General features: G+C 31.1%; 1 protein-coding gene across 3 annotated transcripts in view; it reads left to right on the top strand.

The window, feature by feature from the left end:
* The window catches only part of LOC142342770 (bridge-like lipid transfer protein family member 1), a 166090-nt gene that overhangs the window by 78039 nt on the left and 60898 nt on the right, over window positions 1–27153 (top strand). For all 3 annotated transcript variants that reach the window (XM_075394337.1, XM_075394328.1, XM_075394346.1), the window contains 2 exons: window positions 19964–20100; window positions 22692–22916. In XM_075394337.1, coding sequence (XP_075250452.1) covers window positions 19964–20100; window positions 22692–22916 — 362 coding nt within the window. The remainder of the gene's footprint in view (window positions 1–19963; window positions 20101–22691; window positions 22917–27153) is intronic.

Genomic DNA, 27153 nt, shown 5'->3' with positions numbered 1-27153 from the left:
TTATGATCTAATCCTAACTCATTAACTATATCTCGCCACTTCCAATCAACAAGTTTTTTCTGATTAACATTTTCCTTATGTTCATCTGATTCATTGTGTTCAGTTTTATTGTTATATCTATTATTACATATATTGCAATATCCATCGGCCATATTATCCTTAGTTATATCCTTATCTATATCCTTATCAGTTAAACTGCTTCGCAGATCTTTACCATCGGTGACACCACTTCGTAGATTAACATTATCCATATACATCTTTGTTTTTAAATGTTGATCCACCCTATATTGACTCAGACTTGTCTTACATATCGCACAATTAAATTTACTCCCGTTCTTTACTATTTCCCCATTGTTTTTAACTTTGGTAAATAAATAATGATGGAAAAAGAACAACAACTATTAGCTAAAGAAGTATTCAGTCTTCAAATAACAAAGTTTAGAAGAGAAAGAATAATACCATTATATAAAGATGAAACATGGTCAGCTGATTTAATTGATAAGTCATCTCTAAGTAAATACAATAATAATTATAAGTTTATATCAACTGTTATAGATATATTCACAAAATATGCATGGGCTATTCCACTGGAGAATAAATCTGGTTTATATATAACTAATGGTTTTAAAACAATCCTATCAGAAGGTCCACAAGGTGGCTCTGACCATAGACAACCAGAAAAGTTATGGGTAGATAGAGGTAGTTAGTTTTACAATAAAACTTTTAAATCTTTACTTAAAGAATATGGAATAGAGCTATATTCTACTTAGTGATTTAAAGGCTGTGTTTATAGAGAGATTTAATAGAACATTATTACACATAATTAATAAACCAATGTTCATCAATGGTTATGGTAATTGGGTAAATATTTTAAATGATGCAGTCATAACATATAACAATAATATTCATTCAACAATTAATATGACACGAGTTGACGCTTCTAATAGTCCTAATAAATTTAAATACTCAATCATCTATAGGAATATTAAACCTAAACTTAAAGTTGGTGATTATGTTAGAAATGCAGATAAACGTAATATCTTCTCTAAGGGATACACTTCTAATTGGAATAGAGAGTTGTTTAAAGTTAATGAAGTTCTAAAAACACGACCACTAACATATAAAATAGAAGATATTAATGGAGAGATAATAGAAGGTAAATATTATGAACAGGAACTATTAAAATCCGAGTTTGACTTTGAATCTAATAATAAAGTTTTAGAATCATTAGGTATAATTCTGTATTTTCTGTAAACAAATACAAAGATGACAAGAAATAGATTCAATCAAGCTAAACATCAATGGCGAAGCATGACCAGAGGTCCATCGGGGAACCCGATTCTCGGATCAACATCAACATCAACAAATAACTTAACACTAAGTAAGGCTCGTGGGTTATTCCTAGAAGATAATGATAATATTGATATGAAGGATACCTATAAAATTACAAATGTACATCCTCCGATAGATGAAAATGATGTTGTTAATAAAGAATATTGTGACAATAACTTATTATCTTCTTCTAATAAAATAGACATTTTAAGTAGAAACATAGCTGAACTAAGAAAGGGTGACTTTGATAAAGTTACAACTAAAACTTTACAACTAAATGAAACACAAGTTAATGGAGAACTAATTAAAGCATTTATTAAATCAGCAATTGAAGTCACAAATACTGTTAAGTTTTGTAATAAAGTTGCTGCTGATACTATCTCTAAATATAATCAATTAAAACAAGAATTTGATAATAATAAGTTTAATCAGAATATCACTAACATACAACTAGATGATATGTTTACTACGGATCTAAAAGAATTTAAAGAAATTAATAAAACGGCTAATTCTGCCGTTGATGAAGCACTTATAAAGAATAAAAGGACAATAGTACAATATATAATTGCTATAATTTTACGAAGTACGTTAGTTGATAATGAAGAGCAAGCGAGACTTGAGATGCATTATGGTTTTAAATAAGAAGATATAACGAAAGAAATAGAAAGAATTTTTGCTAATTAAAATAACCGAAACTATGACTAACCCAACAGAACCGAGTGAGTGATTACTATATCCCAACTTGTCAACCGTTAATGAACAATACATAAACGAGAAGATTCAAGCCAATAATAAGTTTAACAACAATATTAACATTATAAAAGATATTAGAAATTATTATGAAACTGAAACTAATAACTATAATAAGAAATTAAGTAGATATAAAAATTATATTAACGTAGCTGAGATAACAGAAATAGTTTTATCATCAATAGCAACAACAACATCAGTTGCATTAATAGGTATAGGATTACCTTATTCTATACCAAGAGCTTTTGCTACAGCAACTGTTTGTGGTTCATTATCTAAAACAATTAATACTAAAATAAGAAATAAAATTATAAAGTATTCACAAATGCATATTTTAAGTAAACAGTTTAGCGAAAAGTTTAATAGACTATATACTAAATCAATGAATGATAATAAAATAGATAATGATGAGTATAATGAATTAGTTAAGGTATATGAGGATTATAAGAAGAACAAGAAAATCAAGCTGAGTGTTTTTTTAAACTAAAGTTGTTAGTGTTTAATTATAATAATGTATTTAGTAATAATAATATTAGTAATAATATTTATCGATAATCATCAACATAATATAAATATAATCATAATCATAAATATAATATAATCATAAACATAAATATAAACATAATCTTAAATTTAATCATGACTATAATCAAATAATTATCTGTTCTTAGTACCTAAGTATAACCCTCTTCCTTTCTGTACTACCTTTATACCTTCACCAGTAGTTGCAAATTTAATTAAATCACGTGTGGCTGATAAAGCAGCTCTAGGGTTTCTACTTGCAGCTGCACTTCCTATTTCACTTGCTATTTCTAATACTCTTACTGGATTGTTAGCAACTTTCTTTCCAAAGTTAACCGTAGCTCTACCAACACTTTTGAAGAAATCTTTCATTCCCTCAGCTTCTATTGTTGCATCAGATACTGTCATTGATTTATTCCTTCTACATTTAGTGCAGAATCCTCTTAAAATTTTAGTACCTTTTGAAGTGATAGCTCCACTTATATTATTAGTAGCACTATAATGTCTACCACCAACACAATATGAATTAGTCTTGAACTTGTTTAAAAGACTCATTTCTATATATAAAAAATAATGGAAGTTAAAAAGTATAATCCCTTTGTTGTTATTAAGCCTAAGTCTAAGCCCAAGGTTAGGCCCAAGGCTAAGATTAATCTTGAGGCTGGAGGCTGCGGAACCAAGGGGGAACCCCCTTTATCTCTAGAGAATAAAAAGAAACTAGATATTATTTATGCTAAAGGTTTTGTTAAGACAAGTAAGAATTAGTTATAATTATAACAATGACTATCAGGAACTGCTTGGCTTGCCACGGACGGAGTCCGTTCCCAGATAGTTATAATTATGATATAATATCAACCATCTTATTACCATCACTATTCACACTTTCTAGTTAATACTAATGCATGACATATAACATCTGCAACTGCAGCACTAAATTTAAAATTAAGTTGTATTGGTTGTGGACCTATATGATCACTTTGATATCTAGTATCAAATACATATATTCTATAACTACTTTTGAATGTTCTATGATTTATATATGGTTTTATATTATGTGGTAGCCCATTATAATCTTTATTAAAGCTAACAATCTCTTTAAAAGCCTCATTATAATTATTGGTACCATAATTAATATTCATTCTATCCTCGGGATAAAACTCACTACCAATCTTACAATAACATTCAGTAACTTTCATTACATCAAATGTACTTGCATCATGAGTTTGTTCTTTAAAATTATTATTTTCAAAACCAACTATTATATATTGTGGTCTTTCCATCCAACTTTCCATGCCTAGATCAAACAAGAAGTTATTAGCATTGGGTGCATTCTTATAAAATGTCTTTCTCTCATAATAACTAAAGTCTACATTATTCTTTTTAATTAAACCCTTTTGTACTATAATTCTACTGTCATTACTAGGATCAATACAAGGTACACACCATGATATATCTCTAATTTCTATATTTGCATCATTACCAACTGCACCAGGATTAGCATTAACTCAATATAGAGCTCTATCATTATTATTTCTTTTTAATATTAGTTTAAATCCTAAACCATATTTAATCTTTTCTAAATCATTTACGAAACCAAATAGATCACTCATCTTAATCATCACATACATATGACCTCGTTGTGCAGCAATATGATCACCTTTAAGTTGACTATCTCTATTGCCTTGATTTCTAACAAAACCACTCTCATATTCATCATCAGTACTAGTTAATAGTCCTACCACCACTAGTTTCAAGTTTAACTGAACTAAACAATGCCATCATACCATAATTAACTAATCTGATATTAGCATCATTGGCAAATACACCACCAGCATCATCTGATACAACAAACTCTATCTCTAGATATGAATCACGCAAATTTAAGTGATTCTCTTCTCTATTGAGTATGATATTAATGTTAGTATTAACCGTATTCATTGTTGCTGGATTATTAGGTTTATATTTTATAATCTTACTTTTATGTATATCATTATTATAACAATAAGTTGTATCCAAATTAAAATCCATTTTTAGAAGTCAAAAAATGACAGACAATTTAATCTTAGGGGAACTACAAAATATACATGAAGCTTTAACTAAAAGCTTCATGTATATTAAACTTAAACTAAAGAAGAACATACACTTAACTTTAGAATGATAAACCAACAGAAAAGTTTAACTTTAGTGAACCTATACTTAATACAACAAAATTAGGTTTAATTAGATTATCTGTTTATAATTCAGTGTTTAATGTGGATAGAAGGAACAATCAATTCTTATATGAAGAAAAGATTTTAGCTATTATATCAGGAGCATATGAATTATTCGAAATAGCAGAATTAATAAAAGAAGAAACTAATGGTAATGTTATAATAGAATCTGATAAGAATACAATGAAAAGTTTAATGGAAGTAAAACAAGGTGCAATTAAATTTGACATAGAAAACTGAATAGCCCCATTACTAGGATTTAGAAAAATGGTTTATAAAAAAGGTGAATGTACATCTCAGAAAATTGTTGATATTATGGGTTTTAGTACTATTAACATTCATTGTAATGTGATATCTGGTGTTAAAGATAATGGGAATAACACAGACATACTATATACTTTTACTCTAACAGAACCACCAGGTTACCTAATAAATATTATACCAACTAGTATCTTATATCAAAATATAACTAAAGAGAGAATACAGTTTATAGAGTTTCATATTAAAGATGAGCATGGAAGACCTATAGACTTTAATGGTGATGTATTAAGTTTTACTCTACATCTAGTGTAACTAGTTGGGCGAAGCCCCATCAGTGAAGCTGCTTCGCAGATCTGGTGTAAACAGCAACAACTTCGTTGATCTGACATAGTCAGCTGACCAAAGGTCCATCTGTGTTAACACAGCAACTTCGTTGATCTGGTGTAGATATAAACTTAAATTTAAACTAAACTACAAAACTCTCCGATGCCAGTTAATTCTTAGTTTAACATTAATGACAATATAATTATAAGGCTCTTTCCATACCTTTTTACATATATTAGCAAAATCATTATAACTAAGTTCAACATTATTAAAGAAATCTTGATATATAGATATGAGGACTTTACCTCTTTGTTCAAATAAAATAAATAGATTACAATTCTCTCTAACACTCTGCCTATCTATCGTGAATAGATTTTGATTAAGATATATCATATTACAATTATTATGTCTACCTCTACAAAAGTATTCATTAATAACTGGTTCTGTGGCTCTAACATCATCGAATATCATTAGTTTCTTTGAGTCTTTGGGTAGTTTATCAGGAGATGGTAAATCTTTTATATCTTTAATAAATTTTATAATTGCTTTTGGGTTTATTCTTTCTAATCCATTGTATTGATCACCAGTAGGTCGAATGATGTATAGCTGATCAAAATATATACTAGCTAGAATTAGTTTTTTTAATAAGAATGTCTTACCACATTCACTAGGACCAGATAATATACATCTAAAGTTATCTGGGAATGTGGCTTCAGTAATTATATCATCATCTTTTAGCCATGATTGTAGATCTTCATTTATATTTACAGAGATATTGTTAGTAGGACTATTGTTATTAGGTTTACCCTTTTGATAGGACTTCGTCCATGCTTCGCCATGGGGCTTGGCTTGCCATGTTTCACCATGTTTTTCATCAAATAGACCTGCCAAGCAGGTTCTCTGATATATAAAATTATATTTATCATCATTATCATTATGTTTATCATTATCATTATCATTAACGTTATCATTAACATTATCATTAACATTATCATTAACATTATCTTTATCATTAACCTTAACATTATCATTATCATTATCATTAACATTAACATTAACCTTACAACCTAAACAAAAACACTCATTATATTTTCCTGGATATTTACATTGATTAACTAGAATATTCAAAGCATTGTTAATTCTAAATCCTCTATCAATAAGATAGATCATATATAAACAATAAGCCCCGCAATAAGATTCATCATATTGTTGTATTCTTTCATTAGAGCCTAGGTCAACATATTCTTCTAAAAATAATGGTGGGGTCTCAACACCAAAACTATCAAATCAATACACAGGACCACCTTCTCTTCTTTTAACTAAAACCCAATGTGTACCTTCAGTTGGGTGTAAATTTACAATAATGTTGAAGTTAGGATCATTAATCAGGGAACCTGCTTCGCAGATATTATCTGGAGTCTCATCTCTCATTACTATTTCAGTTGGTGTTAGACTAAATTTAAAATTAAGTTGTATTGGTTGTGGACCTATATGATCACTTTGATATCTAGTATCAAATACATATATTCTATAACTACTTTTGAATGTTCTATGATTTATATATGGTTTTATATTATGTGGTAGCCCATTATAATCTTTATTAAAGCTAACAATCTCTTTAAAAGCCTCATTATAATTATTGGTACCATAATTAATATTCATTCTATCCTCGGGATAAAACTCACTACCAATCTTACAATAACATTCAGTAACTTTCATTACATCAAATGTACTTGCATCATGAGTTTGTTCTTTAAAATTATTATTTTCAAAACCAACTATTATATATTGTGGTCTTTCCATCCAACTTTCCATGCCTAGATCAAACAAGAAGTTATTAGCATTGGGTGCATTCTTATAAAATGTCTTTCTCTCATAATAACTAAAGTCTACATTATTCTTTTTAATTAAACCCTTTTGTACTATAATTCTACTGTCATTACTAGGATCAATACAAGGTACACACCATGATATATCTCTAATTTCTATATTTGCATCATTACCAACTGCACCAGGATTAGCATTAACTCAATATAGAGCTCTATCATTATTATTTCTTTTTAATATTAGTTTAAATCCTAAACCATATTTAATCTTTTCTAAATCATTTACGAAACCAAATAGATCACTCATCTTAATCATCACATACATATGACCTCGTTGTGCAGCAATATGATCACCTTTAAGTTGACTATCTCTATTGCCTTGATTTCTAACAAAACCACTCTCATATTCATCATCAGTACTAGTTAATAGTCCTACCACCACTAGTTTCAAGTTTAACTGAACTAAACAATGCCATCATACCATAATTAACTAATCTGATATTAGCATCATTGGCAAATACACCACCAGCATCATCTGATACAACAAACTCTATCTCTAGATATGAATCACGCAAATTTAAGTGATTCTCTTCTCTATTGAGTATGATATTAATGTTAGTATTAACCGTATTCATTGTTGCTGGATTATTAGGTTTATATTTTATAATCTTACTTTTATGTATATCATTATTATAACAATAAGTTGTATCCAAATTAAAATCCATTTTTAGAAGTCAAAAAATGACAGACAATTTAATCTTAGGGGAACTACAAAATATACATGAAGCTTTAACTAAAAGCTTCATGTATATTAAACTTAAACTAAAGAAGACCATACACTTAACTTTAGAATGATAAACCAACAGAAAAGTTTAACTTTAGTGAACCTATACTTAATACAACAAAATTAGGTTTAATTAGATTATCTGTTTATAATTCAGTGTTTAATGTGGATAGAAGGAACAATCAATTCTTATATGAAGAAAAGATTTTAGCTATTATATCAGGAGCATATGAATTATTCGAAATAGCAGAATTAATAAAAGAAGAAACTAATGGTAATGTTATAATAGAATCTGATAAGAATACAATGAAAAGTTTAATGGAAGTAAAACAAGGTGCAATTAAATTTGACATAGAAAACTGAATAGCCCCATTACTAGGATTTAGAAAAATGGTTTATAAAAAAGGTAAATGTACATCTCAGAAAATTGTTGATATTATGGGTTTTAGTACTATTAACATTCATTATAATGTGATATCTGGTGTTAAAGATAATGGGAATAACACAGACATACTATATACTTTTACTCTAACAGAACCACCAGGTTACCTAATAAATATTATACCAACTAGTATCTTATATCAAAATATAACTAAAGAGAGAATACAGTTTATAGAGTTTCATATTAAAGATGAGCATGGAAGACCTATAGACTTTAATGGTGATGTATTAAGTTTTACTCTACATCTAGTGTAACTAGTTGGGCGAAGCCCCATCAGTGAAGCTGCTTCGCAGATCTGGTGTAAACAGCAACAACTTCGTTGATCTGACATAGTCAGCTGACCAAAGGTCCATCTGTGTTAACACAGCAACTTCGTTGATCTGGTGTAGATATAAACTTAAATTTAAACTAAACTACAAAACTCTCCGATGCCAGTTAATTCTTAGTTTAACATTAATGACAATATAATTATAAGGCTCTTTCCATACCTTTTTACATATATTAGCAAAATCATTATAACTAAGTTCAACATTATTAAAGAAATCTTGATATATAGATATGAGGACTTTACCTCTTTGTTCAAATAAAATAAATAGATTACAATTCTCTCTAACACTCTGCCTATCTATTGTGAATAGATTTTGATTAAGATATATCATATTACAATTATTATGTCTACCTCTACAAAAGTATTCATTAATAACTGGTTCTGTGGCTCTAACATCATCGAATATCATTAGTTTCTTTGAGTCTTTGGGTAGTTTATCAGGAGATGGTAAATCTTTTATATCTTTAATAAATTTTATAATTGCTTTTGGGTTTATTCTTTCTAATCCATTGTATTGATCACCAGTAGGTCCAATGATGTATAGCTGATCAAAATATATACTAGCTAGAATTAGTTTTTTTAATAAGAATGTCTTACCACATTCACTAGGACCAGATAATATACATCTAAAGTTATCTGGGAATGTGGCTTCAGTAATTATATCATCATCTTTTAGCCATGATTGTAGATCTTCATTTATATTTACAGAGATATTGTTAGTAGGACTATTGTTATTAGGTTTACCCTTTTGATAGGACTTCGTCCATGCTTCGCCATGGGGCTTGGCTTGCCATGTTTCACCATGTTTTTCATCAAATAGATCTGCCAAGCAGGTTCTCTGATATATAAAATTATATTTATCATCATTATCATTATGTTTATCATTATCATTATCATTAACGTTATCATTAACATTATCATTAACATTATCATTAACATTATCATTAACATTATCATTAACATTATCTTTATCATTAACCTTAACATTATCATTATCATTATCATTAACATTAACATTAACCTTACAACCTAAACAAAAACACTCATTATATTTTCCTGGATATTTACATTGATTAACTAGAATATTCAAAGCATTGTTAATTCTAAATCCTCTATCAATAAGATAGATCATATATAAACAATAAGCCCCGCAATAAGATTCATCATATTGTTGTATTCTTTCATTAGAGCCTAGGTCAACATATTCTTCTAAAAATAATGGTGGGGTCTCAACACCAAAACTATCAAATCAATACACAGGACCACCTTCTCTTCTTTTAACTAAAACCCAATGTGTACCTTCAGTTGGGTGTAAATTTACAATAATGTTGAAGTTAGGATCATTAATCAGGGAACCTGCTTCGCAGATATTATCTGGAGTCTCATCTCTCATTACTATTTCAGTTGGTGTTAGACTTATATCTTTTCCTATATCTTTTATTCTAATATCACTCATAGCATTATTATCAATATTAAATTTATTATTGAATTCCTCAAAGTTAGGATAAGCATTTTTATATAATAAATTTTATATATAAAAATGGATAAAGGCGGTATACTTTTTTTTCTTATTATTATAATTGGAATTTGTTATATAATATATGATTCAATACCAAGTAAATATACAAAACTAGAAGAAAGCTTTGGTGGATTTATGAATAGGAGTCTAGTTAGATTTGAATATGAAAAGTCATCATTACATACTATTGTTTATGGTGGAACTGGAACATGTAAAAGATATTTTATTAGACAATATTTAAAATTATACTCAGTCCAAAATCAAGAGCTGCGAACGGACGAAGTCCGTGGCAAGCCAAGCAGTTTGGTAAACCACGAACAAAGTTCGTTCACTGATCAAAACCAAAACCAAGACCAAGCTAAAAATATAGTTATAATGTGTAAAGATGACAGAGACTGGATAGATCCTGAGTCTATTAAATTTTATACTGGGTTTAATAAATGTGATATAAACATGATCACAAAAAAATAATATGCATAATTTTCAAAATTGTGTAATAGTACTTGATGATATGGTGATAGGTTAAATAAGGATATAGCTTATTGTTTTACTGAAAGTAGACATTATAATATTCAAATGATTGTAATGTGTCATAAACCAGCTCAAATAATTAATACAGCAAGAATGAGTTGTGATACTATTTATTTAACAACTTATAATGGACCTGATCTATTTAAAAACTTTAATGAGATATATAAATGTGAACATGACTTTAGTAAAATAATTAGTGAGTTAAATAGTAACCATTATAATTGTACAGATGGAATGTCAGATGAACTTCGTTATGGTATAATTAAATATAATAAGAAGGAAAATACTTTTATTGTTATTAATAGTAATAGAACAATGATATATGATTCAAGAGTTGGTTTCCTTGATTTAAAAGCTCTTAGTTTAAAAAATGAATTAGAAAGAGAAGATATAAATAAACTTATAGAATATATGAAACCACTCATGATAAATGCAACAGATAGAAATGTTATTAATCACGATAACTATATATTCTATTTTAATAAACTTCTTAAATTAAATAATGTTAAAATACAGAATGATGTTTTAACTAAAAAAATGATTCTGGGAAAGGGTATAAAAAGTTTATCAACTATTGGTGGAATTATAAGCTCAGGTTTAATTATATTTAGTTATATTTATCCTGATTTAAGATCAAGAAATGCTGGGAGTGTAGCAATGGGAGCAAGCACAATGTTGAGTAGAGTAAATACATTGGTTAATGTTGGATATGGAGAAGAGTTGGATAATGATCTGCGAAGGGACGAAGTCCGTGGCAAGCCAAGTAGCTTTGCTGATAGTGAAACATGGGCAAAGCAATACGAAATGCAATACAAGAAGAATATATAAACGACGAGGATGGGACTTTAAATAGAAAGGGAGGAAAGTTTTTAACCAGACTATATGGAAATAAAGAAGAATTTAGAGAAGAGATTATAATTTTTGTTAGAGATAAAAAAGAATTAGACCTTGAATTGATTTTGGATAAGAGATGTAGAACCAATACACTCAATACGTTAGGAAATAAATACTTAGCAGAGTGTATCACATCTAAAGATAATACTAAAGATTTAATTGAAATCATGGCTAAATATTACCCAGCAAAATGATTAGGTAAATATTATATTTCACCCTATTATAGGTGCTTTTAAAATGTTTAGAGTGTAACTATTAATATGGAAACATTGCTGTTTTAAAATATCATTATGAATCATGTCATATAGATAAAACTGATAAATGTATGTGTGGTAATGTAATACTAAGTGGTATTTGTGCTAATAATTTTTCTCCATGGGGTTTTTCCTTATAAAATGAATCTAGTTCTAGTTCTAGCTCTAGTTCGGGTTCTGGTTCTAGTTCTATCTATGACTCTAACTCTAACTCAGATCCTAACCTTAACCCTAACCTTAACCCTAACCTTAACCTTAGCCCAGAAGTCTTAATTAGGAGTTGCAATAAATCTAATTATGTAAAAACACTAACTGATTTTGATGAGAGTAAGTATACATGTAGAAGTTGTACTTCAGCTAAAGTTAATTGTCCATATTGTACTTCTGTTGTGAGATATGATGGAATACGGGCTGATGTAAAGAAACAACATCCAGATGTAGAATTAACCAGAGGATTTATTAGAAGCCTTATTAGATAAAAGACAAAGTCCTAGAGCTGTAAGTCCTTTAGTTATTGTCCAAACAGAGGAAAGTTGTTCGTGTAAATATTAAAATTTTGTATCATTTCTTATTAGTAATGGGTTAAATATAGAAAAAGTAAAAGAAAATATAAATTTATTGAAGAGTATAGATAATTTGAAATAAAAGTTTTAAAAAATTTTTAAAAAAACATCAAGAAAGAGTGATTCGCTCTTAAAGAGTGAAAAAGAGCGATCTCCCTACTCAGGAATCACCCCGAAAAGAGTGAATTGCTCTTAAAGAGTGATTCGCAAAAATCAGTGAAACTGCTTCGCAGATATAAGAAAAATTTGAAAATTTATAAAAGAGTTAAGCCGGTTTTTTGTGAAGATTATCCACGAAGTGGTTACACCAATCCCCGCAGTGGCGTCACCAATTTTCGTAAGTTAAACTGAAAAAAAACACATCACTTGTTTCCACCGATCTCAGTGTTTTTGACTGTATACCCACAACAGTGTGTCCCATATACAGTTTCACAGCAGGGATCATCCTTTTTAATAACTGTGAATTTGGTTTTTTATCTCACTTAGTTTCATAGTTTTTCATCAGAATCGGGGGACGTTCACTGGAGTCAGTGAGGAAGGAACCCCCAAACCTTCCGTTTGCTAAAGCAAATTAACTCGACTCGATGATTTAACCACTACGCCAAGTGAGACAATATAGTTTTAGTTTTAGATTGATTAAATATTGATTATGGGGAATATATGAAAATTTTAATTATTTTAATATTTTCAATTTTTTGTTCAAGTTTTCTTTTTTATTCAAGTTTTTCTTTTCGCAAGTTGGTTTTACGTGCTTGTTACACGGTCTCTCTAGTTATACTAGTACTGGGATACGTTCACCTGAGTCAGTGAGGATAGAACCCGAACTATGCGTCTGATAATGGTTAATTACCAGCTTAACTCTGTACTAGTGTATTGCACTAAGTGAGACAAGAAATGATAGATTTAAAATATAAAAGAAGTGAATATAGAGTAGTGGATATATAAAGGGAACTAGAGTAATGTGTATATGGGTACCGTCTCGCTGGCTTTATGCTGCGGAGGTACCCATATACACCTTACTGCTATTTTGCAAGTATGCGGGTAATGTTCAGCAGTTGAGTTTTTAATATTAAATGGTAGGTTCATATCGTATAGAGAGCAACCACAGAAGCACTTGAACCCAGTTTTGACATCTTTTACTCTTCATTTTAAAACTGAATGTGAGAATTCCAAAAAAAGATTTCAAAGCTAGTTGGTCAAAATTGTTTCTGAGAAAAATATCAAGAACTGAATTGACTACATAGACTACTAATTTTTTTTAAATGAGAATTAAGACAAATCAGCGAACAAGATGATGCCAGATAGTTTTTGAGAAGTGAATCAATATTTGGAGCTTTTTGTCACACGTATCAACATTGAAAATTGTTTAGTCGGACCAAGTTTTTGTTGATGACTACAATATCGAAAATCTGCTTGATACCCTACTCATTTTCAATCAGTTTTTAATAGCCGCGTCCTCAATTCCAGGCGGCTATTATACCGCTCCTAAATTTTTTACAATTCAAAGAATTTGAATTATTGGTGCCCTGTTTTTTTTACAATTCAAAGAATTTGAATTGTATTGGGGCGCTGTGTTTTTACAATTCAAAGAATTTGAATTGTATTGGGGCGCTGTCTTATTTTTAAGATCTGGTCACACATTTTCATGAATTTTGAAGTCAAATTGGAGTAGTGATTTTGGTCAAGCCGAAACAGGAAGTGGATTGCAAAAGCGAGTGGTTTTGCGGCGTGAATTTTTTTGCTCGAATTTTAAAGTAGATTGAGAAAACGGTGTTTGAACAAAAATTCGCTTTGTGGTTTTCTGTTCACATGCGGCAATTTCACTTTGATTTTTACTGTTTTTTCGATTTGTTGGATGGGATTTTTTCTAAATGGTTTTGCCAAACCATTATTAGTCCGTTCTAGGTTTAGTTTTCTGTTTAGTCAAGGAAAATTCTTTGAATTGTACGTCAGGACTTGTCCTGCTATGTTTTTTTTTAAAGATATGTTCACACATTTTTCAATGACTTTGATCTTTCAAAACGGGATAAACAGGTAAAGCCAGCGGGCATCAAGTTTTATTGGAGGACCAAAGTGCGCCTTAATAGTACGCCAAGTGGTTAGAGTGGTGAAGCACCGTGAACTAGCTGGCATGGCCTTAATTTAAGTTTAAAAGGTCATTTTAGGAGTTTTTGGGCTTAAAATAGTGCAATATTTCATGTTTTTTTGTGATTTTTTTAAAATCTTTGTTTGATTAGTTTTAGGTTGCAGTTTTTAAACGTTGATGAAGGCCTTTTGCTAGACAAAATTACTTGTTATGACCATTTTATGAGCTATTTATTTTGGTAATACAAACACAAACACGCAAAATGATACTAATTTTGCAATTTTTTGAAGTTTTATTGAAAATTTTTGTCATTTTGAGTTTTTCTTGCTTCAGGGGCCAACAAATCTCCTTTGAGGTTTGATAATAGAGCAATGCAAAGTTTCTAGTAATAATGAATTGCTTTTCAACATTTTAGTGTCTCGAATTTCAGCTTTTTTTAAATAAAAACTGCACTTTTTTTAAGGTTTCCTAAAGTGTTTGTAAGTTTTTTTTTATTTTTGTCCATTTTCAGGTGCCCGAAAACATTTTCCACGGTCTGATAAAAATTACCGCATGGGTTTTAGTTTCAATGGATTTGTTTTCAACAATTTAAACTTTCGAATTTTAGTAATTTTTTGCTAAAATTTGCAATTTTTTTCACGATTTGTCTTTTATTCATTTTTTTTGCCCCAGTAGCCACTTAACTTTGTCCAGCGTATGATAGTATTTCGTTAAGTAGTTGCTAGGGGCCCATTGAATGGTTTTCAACAATTTAATAGAACGAATTTGTATTTTTTGAAATTCAAAATTTATTTCTAAAAATTATTGCTTATCGATCTTTGAGCCAATGATTTTTTAGGGCTTGGAATTGCGTTACTTGATAGCCTCTAGAGACACAGAAATGATTCTAAAAGATATCAATTTGACAATTTGCAGGCTTCCTAAAGTTTTTGTCAGTTTTTGATATTCGTCCATTCTCAAGTGCGAGAAAACATTTTCCACGGTCCGATAAAAGTTCTTGTATGGTTTTTAGATTCAATGGGTTTGTTTTCAACAATTTAACCTTTCGACTTTTGGAAGTTTTTTGATAAAATTTGCAATTTCAAGTTTTTTCAAAACATTTTTCTTTTCAGTTTTTCTTGCCCAGTAGCCAAGTAAGATCTTCCAGGGTTTGATAGTATGTTATTAAATAGTTACTAGGGGCCCATTGAATGGCTTTCAACATTTTAATAGAACGAATTTGTATTTTTTGAAATTCGAAATTGTTTTCTAAAAATTATTGCTTATCGATCATTGAGCCGATGATTTTTTAGGGCTTGGAATTGCGTTACTTGATAGCCTCTAGAGACACAGAAATGATTCTAAAAGATATCAATTTGACAATTTGCAGGCTTCCTAAAGTTTTTGTCAGTTTTTGATATTCGTCCATTCTCAAGTGCGAGAAAACATTTTCCACGGTCCGATAAAAGTTCTTGTATGGTTTTTAGATTCAATGGGTTTGTTTTCAACAATTTAACCTTTCGACTTTTGGAAGTTTTTTGATAAAATTTGCAATTTCAAGTTTTTTCAAAACATTTTTCTTTTCAGTTTTTCTTGCCCAGTAGCCAAGTAAGATCTTGCAGGGTTTGATAGTATGTTGTTAAATCGTTACTAGGGGCCCATTGAATGGCTTTCAACATTTTAATAGAACGAATTTGTATTTTTTGAAATTCGAAATTGTTTTCTAAAAATTATTGCTTATCGATCATTGAGCCGATGATTTTTTAGGGCTTGGAATTGCATTACTTGAAAGCCTCTAGAGACACAGAAATGATTCTAAAAGATATCAATTTGACAATTTGCAGCAAAATTTCATTAAAATGTACAATTGATTTCGTTTTTTTTTTTGATGTTTCCGTCATTTTTGAGGTACTCGATCTTCTACGGCCAATGAATTTTTTCAGGTCATGCAGATATACTGCTGGACCGATTTCAGAAAGAAAATTGAGAAATTTCAGAAATCATAAATTTTATCTATTTTTTCATTAAATTTGCAATTTTTTCTGACAATTTTCGTCATTTTTTGGGTTTATCGAGATTCAAGAGCAAAGGAACCTCCTCTAGAGTTTGATAATAAGGTATTGTATAGTTAATACATGCAATGGAAAGTTTCTAATGATTGTAACATCGAACGAGAATTAGCATCTTTTTGAAATTTTGGGCAATATTTTTTGAAAGTTTTGAAAAACGAATATTAGCAAGATTTTGTTAAAATTTGCAATTGTTTTTTAAATTTTTGAATATTTTTGTCATTTTCTGAGTTTAACGATCATTAATGGCCAACGAAGCTTTGTAAGTCTTGCAGATGGGTTACATTGCAAAATTCCAGAGACAAAAATTGTTTTTGAACATTTTCTTTAATGCGAAATGTGGAAACTTTTCTTTTGAATTTTGCACTTTCAGTTTCTATATAATTTAGTTACTAACAAGGCTAGAAAACTTGAATTTGGAGAGTCGGATCTTATCATGGAAAGAATTCTTAGCTCTCTCGCTCTCTCTCTCTCTCTTTCTCTCTCTTTCTCTCTCTCTGTGTTGGCTGGAGTTTTCCCTTCGCTTTTTCGTTCACGTTTAATCTCGCACTCTCTCTCTCTCTCTCTCTCCCCTTAAATCTTTTGTTGATTCCGCACTTCAGCGGCTGTTATTTGGCGTGATATCATTTTCTATTACCCTATTCTCAGGCCCATTCAATCAAGTTAACCTCACTAAACAGTGACTAGGTACTTACGAAGCCAACCTTTCACCGGTCGTTTGAGAGCAATTCACCCGACGTTAGTCGGTTATGTTTGATTGTTTGTTTCTTTTTTTGGATTATTTTGTTTGTGTTTTGGCTGGTATTGTTCAATTGATCTGCTGGTCAGGTAAAGTAGTTCTATGTTTTCCATTCAATTCTTTGAATTGTATTTCAGGCCTTGTCCTGCCATGTTTTTTAAGATGTGTTCACACATTTTTCAATGACTTTAATCTTTCAAAACGGCATAAACAGGTAAAGCCCAGCAGGCATTGAGTTTCATTAGATGCCGAAAGTTGGTTTTAGTAGTCCTTCAAGTGTTTATAGTGGTGGAGCTGCTGGGATGGCCTTAATTTAAGGTTAAAAGGTCATTTTTAGGAGTTTTTAGGCTCAAAATTGTGCAATTTTTCATGTTTTTTTGTTTCGATTAGTTTTGGTTGAAGTTTTTAAAAGTTGGCGAAGGCCTTTTGTGAGACAAAATTACTTGTTATGACCATTTTATCAGCTATATGTTTTGGAAATACAAACACAAACACGCAAAATGATACTAATTCTTGCAACTTTTTTCAGGGTTTTTGAAAATTTTTGTCATTTTTTGAGTTTTTTTAGCCCTAGAAACCTCCTCTAAGGTTTGATAAAGGGTTCGATGATAGGTTACTGCATAGTTTCTAGTGGCAATGGAATGGTTTTCATGTTTTTGCCATCATGAATTTTATCATTTTTTGACAAAACTTGCAATTTTTCAAATTATTTTTTACATTTATTGTCATTATTCAAATTGTTTGAGCCGCAGGGGCCAGAAAACCTCATCAGGGGTTGAATAATAAGTTATTGAAAAAAACTTTTAGTCGCCATGGAATAGGTTTCAACTTTTGAATATCACAAGTTTTAGCAATTTTTTTTGACAACACCCTAATTTTTTTCAGGTTTTTCCACTTTCAGGGACCAGTCAATCTCCTTTGAGTTTTGTTGATAGGGCACTGCATAGTTTTTAGTAGCAATGGAATGGTTTTTAACATTTTAATGTCTCGAGTTTTAGCGTTTTTTAAATAAAACCTGCAATTTTTTAAGGCTTCCTAAAGTTTTTGTCAGTTTTTGATATTCGTCCATTCTCAAGTGCGAGAAAACATTTTCCACGGTCCGATAAAAGTTACTGTATGGTTTTTAGATTCAATGGGTTTGTTTTCAACAATTTATCCTTTCGACTTTTGGAAGTTTTTTGATAAAATTTGCAATTTCAAGTTTTTTCAAAACATTTGTCTTTTCAGTTTTTCTTGCCCAGTAGCCAAGTCAGATCTTCCAGGGTTTGATAGTATGTTATTAAATAGTTACTAGGGGCCCATTGAATGGCTTTCAACATTTTAATAGAACGAATTTCTATTTTTTGAAGTTTGAAATTTTTTCTAAAATTTATTGCCTATCGATCTATGAGCCAATGAGTTTTTTAAACCTTGGAATTGAGTTACTGGATAGCCTCTAGAGACAAAGAAATTATTCTGAAGATATTTATATCACGACTTTCAGCAACATTTCCTTATAATTTGCAATTGATTTCTTTTAAATATTTTGTTCATTTTTGAGTTGATCTATCTTCAAGGGCCAATGAATATTTTTCAGGTGTTGCAGATTTAATATTGGACCGATTTCAGAAACAAAAATTGGTTTGGAACATATTTTTGAAATAGGTATGTTTAAAGGGAAAAAGTTGTGCCTTAGGTTTAAAAGCTTCATTAGTTTTAGCAATGGTTATGTTTTTGTTTAGTTTTGATACTTTTAGTTTCTCAATTTTTTGAGATGTTTTTGTTTGTATTCTGGCTGGCATTGTTCAATTGATCTGCTGGTCAGGTAGAGTACGTCTGAGGTTTTCATTCAATTCTTGGAATTATATTTCAGGACTTGTCCCGCTATGTTTTTTTACTTCGTCTAACAGATTTTTGTTTCGTCTTGCCCTGACTTCTTGGAATTGACTTTTTCAATGACTTAACTCACTCAAAAAAATGTCTTCTGAACTCACTTATGGAACTTTAAATTTTATGAGCATTTGTTTATTAAAGGTCAATAGTTTGCATCTAAGTAGTGCCAAACATATATGCCCTAATTCTTGATTGATTATTAGAGTCTTGAGTTTTTGGTTTCAAATATTAATTTTGGGATCTTCTCCGTTTGTGCCCCCGAGTACGTTATGCGCCCCCGTTACAGCGCACGTGCCATTACATAGTAAGTCATTATGTAAAAATATTGCACGTGCATCTTAGGGGTGCAAATAATATGCGCCCACTAAGCTGAGGGGGCACAAGCGGAAAAGATCCTAATTTTGAAAAGCCCTATTAGAGTTTTCTCCTTAGAGAGCTTATATGTCTCATGAAAAGGACAGTCCAAGGCTAACCCAAAAAGTCTAGTGGTCTATTAAAGGTTTGGTGGTCGATCTGTCTATCTAATCTCTTTAGTTGTTTCAATTCATGGAAGGCCCCAAGCGTCTATCGCGGCTATTTTCCGCCAATCTACCGGCTATGTTTTCATTATTTTATTCCAAGAGGAAACTTGGTAAAAATTTGTAGCACATTTTAGGCGTTCTTTATATCCCATTTTAGTGATCCTTGACTTTGGAGAGTGTCGGTTCAAATTCGACTTCCGGAAGCTGGCTGAGTTGAGGACTTTCTTGAAGTACTGGTACAGAAAACAACTCATTCAACAGGCTTTCATTGCAACCGACGAAAATATGGACAGTGTGAGTAATTGCATACGTTAAATAGCTTTGAAGCTTTAAAAAATTTATCAATTGTTTACACTTGCTGACGGAAGATGCACTTATTGAGAAAGAGCAATGTTCATGTTGCTATTTTCATGTAAATTGCATTTTTAGCTATTTTTAGTAGACATTCTGGTGAGTATTTAAATTGGGCTATTAATAACCGCCTCAGCTTCTCAGCCGGCTATTATAGCGCTCCTATTTTTTTACGACTCGAAGAGGAGTATTGGAGAAGTCCTTTTTTAAATCAGTTTTATTGGAGTGAAGTTTGAAGCGGCAAATGGAACACGTGAAAAAATTTGGAGTGAGTTTGCTGCTGAACAAAATGAAGAGTGGAGCGAAGAGAGAGTGGTTTTTGTTCATATCGCTGTTTTCTACAGAGCGAGAAATTGAGGTGTGAAAAAAAATCCTGTAAGCAAGTGAATTTTTTTGCTCACGTGCGGCATTTTAAAGCAGTTTTTTTTCACTTTTAATAGCCGCACCAGCATTTCCAGGCGGCTATTATTGCGCTCCTAATTTTTTTAATCGTCTAACAGATTTTTTTAGTCTTACCCTGACTTCTTGGAATTGACTTTTTCAATGACTTCAGTGACTTCTACTGCTTTGCAGTTAAAATTTGTGTTCGTGACGTCGTTTCTTCTTTTAGGTCAATTGCGTGACTTACCTCACTAAGAAAAATGAATTCTGAACTCACTTATGGAACTTTAAATTTTATAAACATTTACTAGTTAAAAATCAATAGTGCGCATCTAAGTAGCGCCAAATTTATATGCCCTAATTCTTGATTATTAGAGTCTGGTCAATCTTTATCTTATTTCTTTAGTTGTTTCAATTCATGGTTGGCCACAAGCGTCTATCGCGGCTATTTTCCGGCAATCTGCCGGCTATGTTTTTTGGTTAAGAGGTTTGGTTCATATGAATATTATGCTAATTCGGTGGTTTTCGGGCTATTTTTTTTGTTTTTTTGACGATTTTTTGCTTTACTGGCTCAAATGAGTATTGAAAAGACCCCTTTTACTTGAGCAAATTTTAGATAAGAGTTCGATACAATTTTGTGTATATGAATCATTTTTATAGCTGCGATGCTGTAAGCTGAGCGTAGCTATATTGCGGTGCTCTTGGTTTTTTTTGTTTCGTCGTCTGACGCTCTTTTTTCGTCAAAGCTGAAAAAGTCAAATTTTCTGAATGACTTATTCCTCTCACTAACGGTATTTGCGCGCGTGACGTCATTTCGCAACTCGCTGTAGCGAAAGTTTTTAGGTTATTTGCGTGATTAGATTTTGATCATACGTGACTTACCTCACTCGATAAAATGACTTTTGCACTTTAAAACTTAAGTTTAATTTGAATTTGTTTAAGGTCAAAGGAACTCCTATGTGCATTAAAGGACCCTAATAAGAGGCTTCTGTGGAATGAATTTTAACAAGCTTTATTAATTTATCGCTGAATGTTTTTTTAGCCTAGTTTTTTGAGCGGCGTCAATTTTTTTTTCAGTTTAGATCTGTATCTGTTTCTGTCTCTATTATATGGCACGCAGGTTTATTATTTCGCAGCTATTCCGGCAATCTGCCGGCTATGTTTTTGTTGAGAAATTTGACAAAAAAAAGCGAAAATTGGAACTATTTTTCTTAATTTTTTTGCAGTTTTTGGTTTTTCTGTTTTTTAGACAGGTTTCTTATCTTATTATGACCTGCCTATTGTTTTGCGAACATCTGGATACCCTATTGGCTTAAAGAAATTTTTCTTTGGATTTATGTGCTTTTGTAATATCAAAAAATTGTTAAACTTTTTCCAGTTTTTTAGTGGAAGTTTTTAATACCTTTTTTTCCATAATTTGGCCCCAAGTATTTTAAAAAAAATTGCATAAGTTGTTTTGATGAAGTAATTTTGGCAGAAAAAAATTATTTCGGGATCTCATTTGATAACAAAATTTGATCAGATTTTTTATCATATTTCAACAGATTTGATTTTAATGTTTTTACTTTTTAGTTTTATGGTTTTGTTACAAGATAATCATAAATTAGTGAAGGCACGTTTTTTGTTGAGAAGTTGGATGGCGTTTAATTGGATTTCCACTTCGAGTCTTTTCCGGATTTCTTCCGGCTCTGTTTTTTTAGTCGAATAAAAATTTTTCGCTTTGCTTTAGTTCACAGCTGGTTCAACATTTTTGTGAAATCTTTTTGACCTCTCTAGACTAGTTTCACTCTTCTCTCTCTCTGCTAAAAGTGTTTTTAGACATTGGTTGCTCAGCACAGCAATTCAAAATGAACAGAGCCAGTATCAAAAACGAAATCAGAAAGAGAAACGGCATAAACCCATAAAGCCGGATTTTAGATGCCCGTTACTCGAACTTTGTTTTGAGTTACCATGTCTAATGCTTATTGGTATTGATACTAGACCCTGTGTGGTCTCACTACGAAACAGGAGTATGTTCAGCTCAAAATGACACCAAACTAGTTCGCACTTTAAAATTGTTGGTACAAAAATTATTTTCTTGGTTATGGGAATCAACGGCGGCTATTTTACGGCAATCTGCCGGGTATGTTTTTTTTAACAATACTCATTTGCAGTATTGGGAAATGGGAGATCCGTTGGATGGAGAGATCAACAGTGGCATTTACTCGGAGACCGACGCAATCAGTGCAGACAACGACCGTCAGCAAAATATGTACGGTATCAACAGAATTTCACCAAAACCGTGGGGCAACAGAGCTAAAGCTGTTGGTCGATCAACTCCCGAATCACCACAACATCAACGTAGGAGACTATCCCATGTGACACAATCACCTGTCAGGGTAATGCCCGATGTGCTTAATTATTAAATTAGAGGCGAGAAGCGAAATACTTTGATAGTATAGCACAGTTAGTGGAAAGAGGGGTCTACCACAGTTTTATGAGTGCTCGATAGCTGGAACTATTATTCGCCTTCTCATGGTTTTTTACGACTCGAGTTTTCCTAAAACCAAAAGAGTAAAATTGCTCCATGAACTAATTTTTTTCTGAGTGAGAGATGTTTTTTGATCATGTGCTTCGACCAGCTTCTCAGCCGGCTATTATAGCGTTCCTATTTTAGGGTACTTTGTCGTACTAAGTACCCTAAAATTTAAGAGAAAATTTTTGATTTTTGTGTGTTTAGATTTTTTTTTCACGTGCGTCAATTTGACTTGCGTCAGTTTCTCTTCTCTTGAATACTATTAAAATGATGCATGTGTTCTGCCTTTGCCTATTTGCAATATCTTGAGTTGATCAGTTAGCTGTTAATTTTTTCAAATGATTTTGACACTATTTATTGTCATAATATATTAGTCAATGTTTGAATTTTGCCCATTTTCTATTAGTATTTCTGTTGTCTTATCACTTAGTATCATTATGTGCAGTTCTCAATAGTTAATACTAAGTCCTGAAAGAACCTAATTAATGGCTCGAGTTCATGACTATTGGTGTTCATGACATTGACACTATTAAGTCTCGTATACTTCTTTTGAAATTTCGAATTTTGGGAGCATTTGGTTGTACTATCTTTGGATGTTGTTAAGGACAGGTCGCACAGGTTGCTAATGAAGTGTTTTTCAAGTGACTCCATTGTTTCAGTTCAAAGCTAACGCTTTCTTTGACTTTGAAACTATTTGTTTTCAGAAAACATTTTCAATTTTATAGTTTTGCGAGTTTTTTGTTCGCTTTTTTGTTTAATCTCATTAAAGATTAACCTCGTCTTTTGCTAAAAATGCTGGAATTAAAAATAATCGAATTAAACGTTTCAGTTGTAAATTTGCTGTTTATTACGCTGTTAGTTTTGGAAAATATTAGTAAATTATTTTGTTTTGCTAGAATTTTATTTTAATTATTGCGGTCTTATCACCTTATGTCATTAGCGGCAGATTTCATCGTCTGCTATTGTGGAATAGTTTAATGGAAATAGTTGTTTCAGCACGTAGCTGTTGCTTTCCTTGACTATTATTTGTTTCGAAAAAATTTTAACGATCTTTTGATTTTTTTTCTCGAAATTTGGTCATATTTTGGTGTTTAGTCTCATGAGCGACAGGTTCAGCCGCTTTCTAATGAGAAATGTTTGAACCCAATTAGTTGCTTGATTTCTTAACAGTAGTTTTTTTCTTTTTGGAAGAATGAAAGTTTTTTGTAGTTTTGTTTGTTTTGTTTTTTCTGTGGTCTTATCGGTTGGTCTCAAAAGTAAGAATTCTTATTTAGAACTGCTAGAAAGTATATTTTTATAGGTTGTGGTTAGGGATATTGGCATGTAGTTTTGAGTTCTCTTATCTCATCGCCACCGATAGAGGTTCTGATTTTTGCAAATTTCTGTAGGTTTGGCCTTTTTTAATTTCGGAAATTTATCTCAACAATGTCATTGTTTCTTAATGCACTAAGTTGTGAAGTTGAGATTCTTAATGCACTAAGTTGTGAAAAAATTGTCTATTCGTGTTTGGAATTTGTTGATACTTTTTACGCATATACGGTCAAAGGAGTTGTTGTCTATCTTTTTTTGATCTTGCTTTTAAAATGTTAGTTGTCAGGTCCTTGATTATTTCAATTTTTTGGATTGTAATTAAGGCCTTAGTAACTCAGGACCTAGGATTGTAATTCCGATGGAGTGGTAAATGGAGCAAAAATTGCGAAATTTTAAGACGTGACTTTTGTTTCAAAATGCTTTTTAAAGTGAAGTGCGAGAATGGTGTTGGAACAGATTTTTGGTTTTTGAGAGCGACTTTTGTTACGTGCGGCAATTTGACTTCAGTTTTTCTGTTTTTTTAAGTGGAGTCAATACGTATGTTCTAATAATGCATAATTGCACTGTGTGACCCTTCGCATAGCAAATAGTGGTTTTCGAAGACTCTGACTTCAAGAAATAATTGATCGTTTTTTAACTTTTTATGCTTTTTATTGTTTTTTATTTCGTCTCATCAATGATAAATCTCAGTGGTTCTATTGATTCATGTTGAAATTACTTTACTCTTCTGAGTTCATTTTAATGGTTTTAACGACACTGTCACTAACTGATTTCAAAAAAATTTATTATTAGCGAGTTTTTGGATTTTTTTGAGATTTTTTTGTTCCTTAGTATTCTACTACTTACTCTCATTACGGAGAACTCTTTGTGGCGTTCTTATGGATCCTTTTTTGATCATTCGAAAGGCTATTTGCATGTCAAACAGTTTTTACATATTTTACACCACTTGCTTTAAAAAAAATTTTGTTTTTTTTTCAGGTTTTTTTCCTTTGTTGTTTTTCTGTTGTTCTGTAACTTTTTATCATTAATTATACTTCTTTGTTCTTGTTTATTGGGCTTGTTTGAGTTTTCGTTTAATATTTCAAATTCAAAGCTGCAGGTTTCAACGATGTTGATAACTTGTTTTAATGAAAATTTTCGAGTATTTTTGGATTATGACCAATTTGTTATCGTTTTTTTGTTATTCTATTGGCTAGTCTCATAAATGGCAGACCTTAAATGCGTTCCAATTAGGCGTACTTGGACTACATAATGGTTCACGCTTGTAGCTGTTAATTCAATTGGCTTCAACGCCATTTGTTTTCGGCTATTTTTTGAGTTTCTAATTGTTGGCAGCTTTTGTTGCCTGCTCACCCAATTGTTTTCATTCAAGTTGATAGTTGTTGAAGAATTCAATTATTAGTTGCCTTGATTTTGATGCCGCTTAGTTCCTTTAAGAATTTCGTAAAAATCACTTTGGCCAAATATCGTTTGTGTTGTCCTTTGAATTTTTCTGCAGTTGTTTTCTACAAGGTTGGCGTTTGCCGTCTAAACTCCCATTGTGTGAATATCTTTAGACTTTTTTGGGAATAATAATTTTTTTTCTCGAATAAATGATACGAGTTTGTTTTGTTGGTTTTTGAAGAGTTATGTTTTTTTTGGTTTTGTGCTGTTTTGTTTTCTTTCGTGGATTGACGTCTGATTAATTGCTCTTCAACGAAGTTCATAGCAATTATTGTAAACGTGTGTCTTTTTCATGCAAAAGTTTTTTAATTGACAGTTTTGATTTTTCGTGTGACTTTTTCGCCCTTGACTTCTTGCGTTTTGCGTGATCTAAATATCCCTCTCAATCACTATTTCAAGCAGCTGAACTCAATTGGCGGCAATTTGATTATAAAAGTCAAATGAACAGTGCGCCAAAACTGGTTCCATTTTTTACTTTGAATCTTAATAGTGGTATATGTTAGCCTCTAATGTGGTTATTTGAAGCCCACTATTGACCTTCTTAGTCCTATTTGGGCTCTTTCATTTCACTAATTTTTTTAAATTAAAACTTGCAATTTGTTCCAGTTTTTTGTCTTTTTTGTCCAGAAAATTTGTCCTTTTGAATTTTTCCAGCCCCAGGGGCCAGAGAGCCTCCTCTAGGGTTAGATAATAAGGTATTGCATAGTTTTTTTCTTGGAATGGAATGGTTTTAAACATTTCAATGTTACAATTTTTAGCAATTTTTCAAAAAAAATGCAATTTTCTCACGGTTTTTGGATTTTTTCGTCATTTTTTGAGTTTTTCTGGGACCAACGAATTCCTTCTTGATTTTAATTATAGGGTTTTGTAGGGTGATTATAGGCTTTTCATGGGGTCAATAGAATGGTTTCCAAAACTTTAATATCACGAATAAAGGCAGTATTTTAATTAAACTGTAAATTTTTGAAATCATGTTCCGAGTTTATTGATCATAAGCACGCAAATGGATATTAAGTTTTTCCATGTTTTTTTTTGAATTTTTTTTTTCATTTTTTGAGTTTTTCTCGGCCTATAGAGTTGGGGAGTCTCTTCTAAGTTTCTTAAGTAGATTAATGCTTAGTTTTTAATTGCAATGGGGTGGTTTTCATTATTTCAATATCACGGATTTTTGCAAATTTTGTTGATAAAATTTGCAATTTTTTCAGTTTTTTAAACATTTTTTGTCGATTTTTGAGTTTTTCAGCCTCAGGAGCTAATGAAACTGCTCGAAGGTTTGATAATTGATTACTGTATAGTTGATAGAGGCAACGGTTGTTTTTCAACTTTTTAATATTACCACTTTTCAT

The sequence above is a fragment of the Convolutriloba macropyga genome, chromosome 1, assembly GCF_964194025.1.
Source record: "Convolutriloba macropyga chromosome 1, txConMacr16.3, whole genome shotgun sequence".
Classification (NCBI taxonomy): domain Eukaryota; kingdom Metazoa; phylum Xenacoelomorpha; order Acoela; family Convolutidae; genus Convolutriloba; species Convolutriloba macropyga.
Note: the sequence above shows the minus strand (reverse complement) of the source record. Positions and strands in the feature narration are given on the sequence as shown.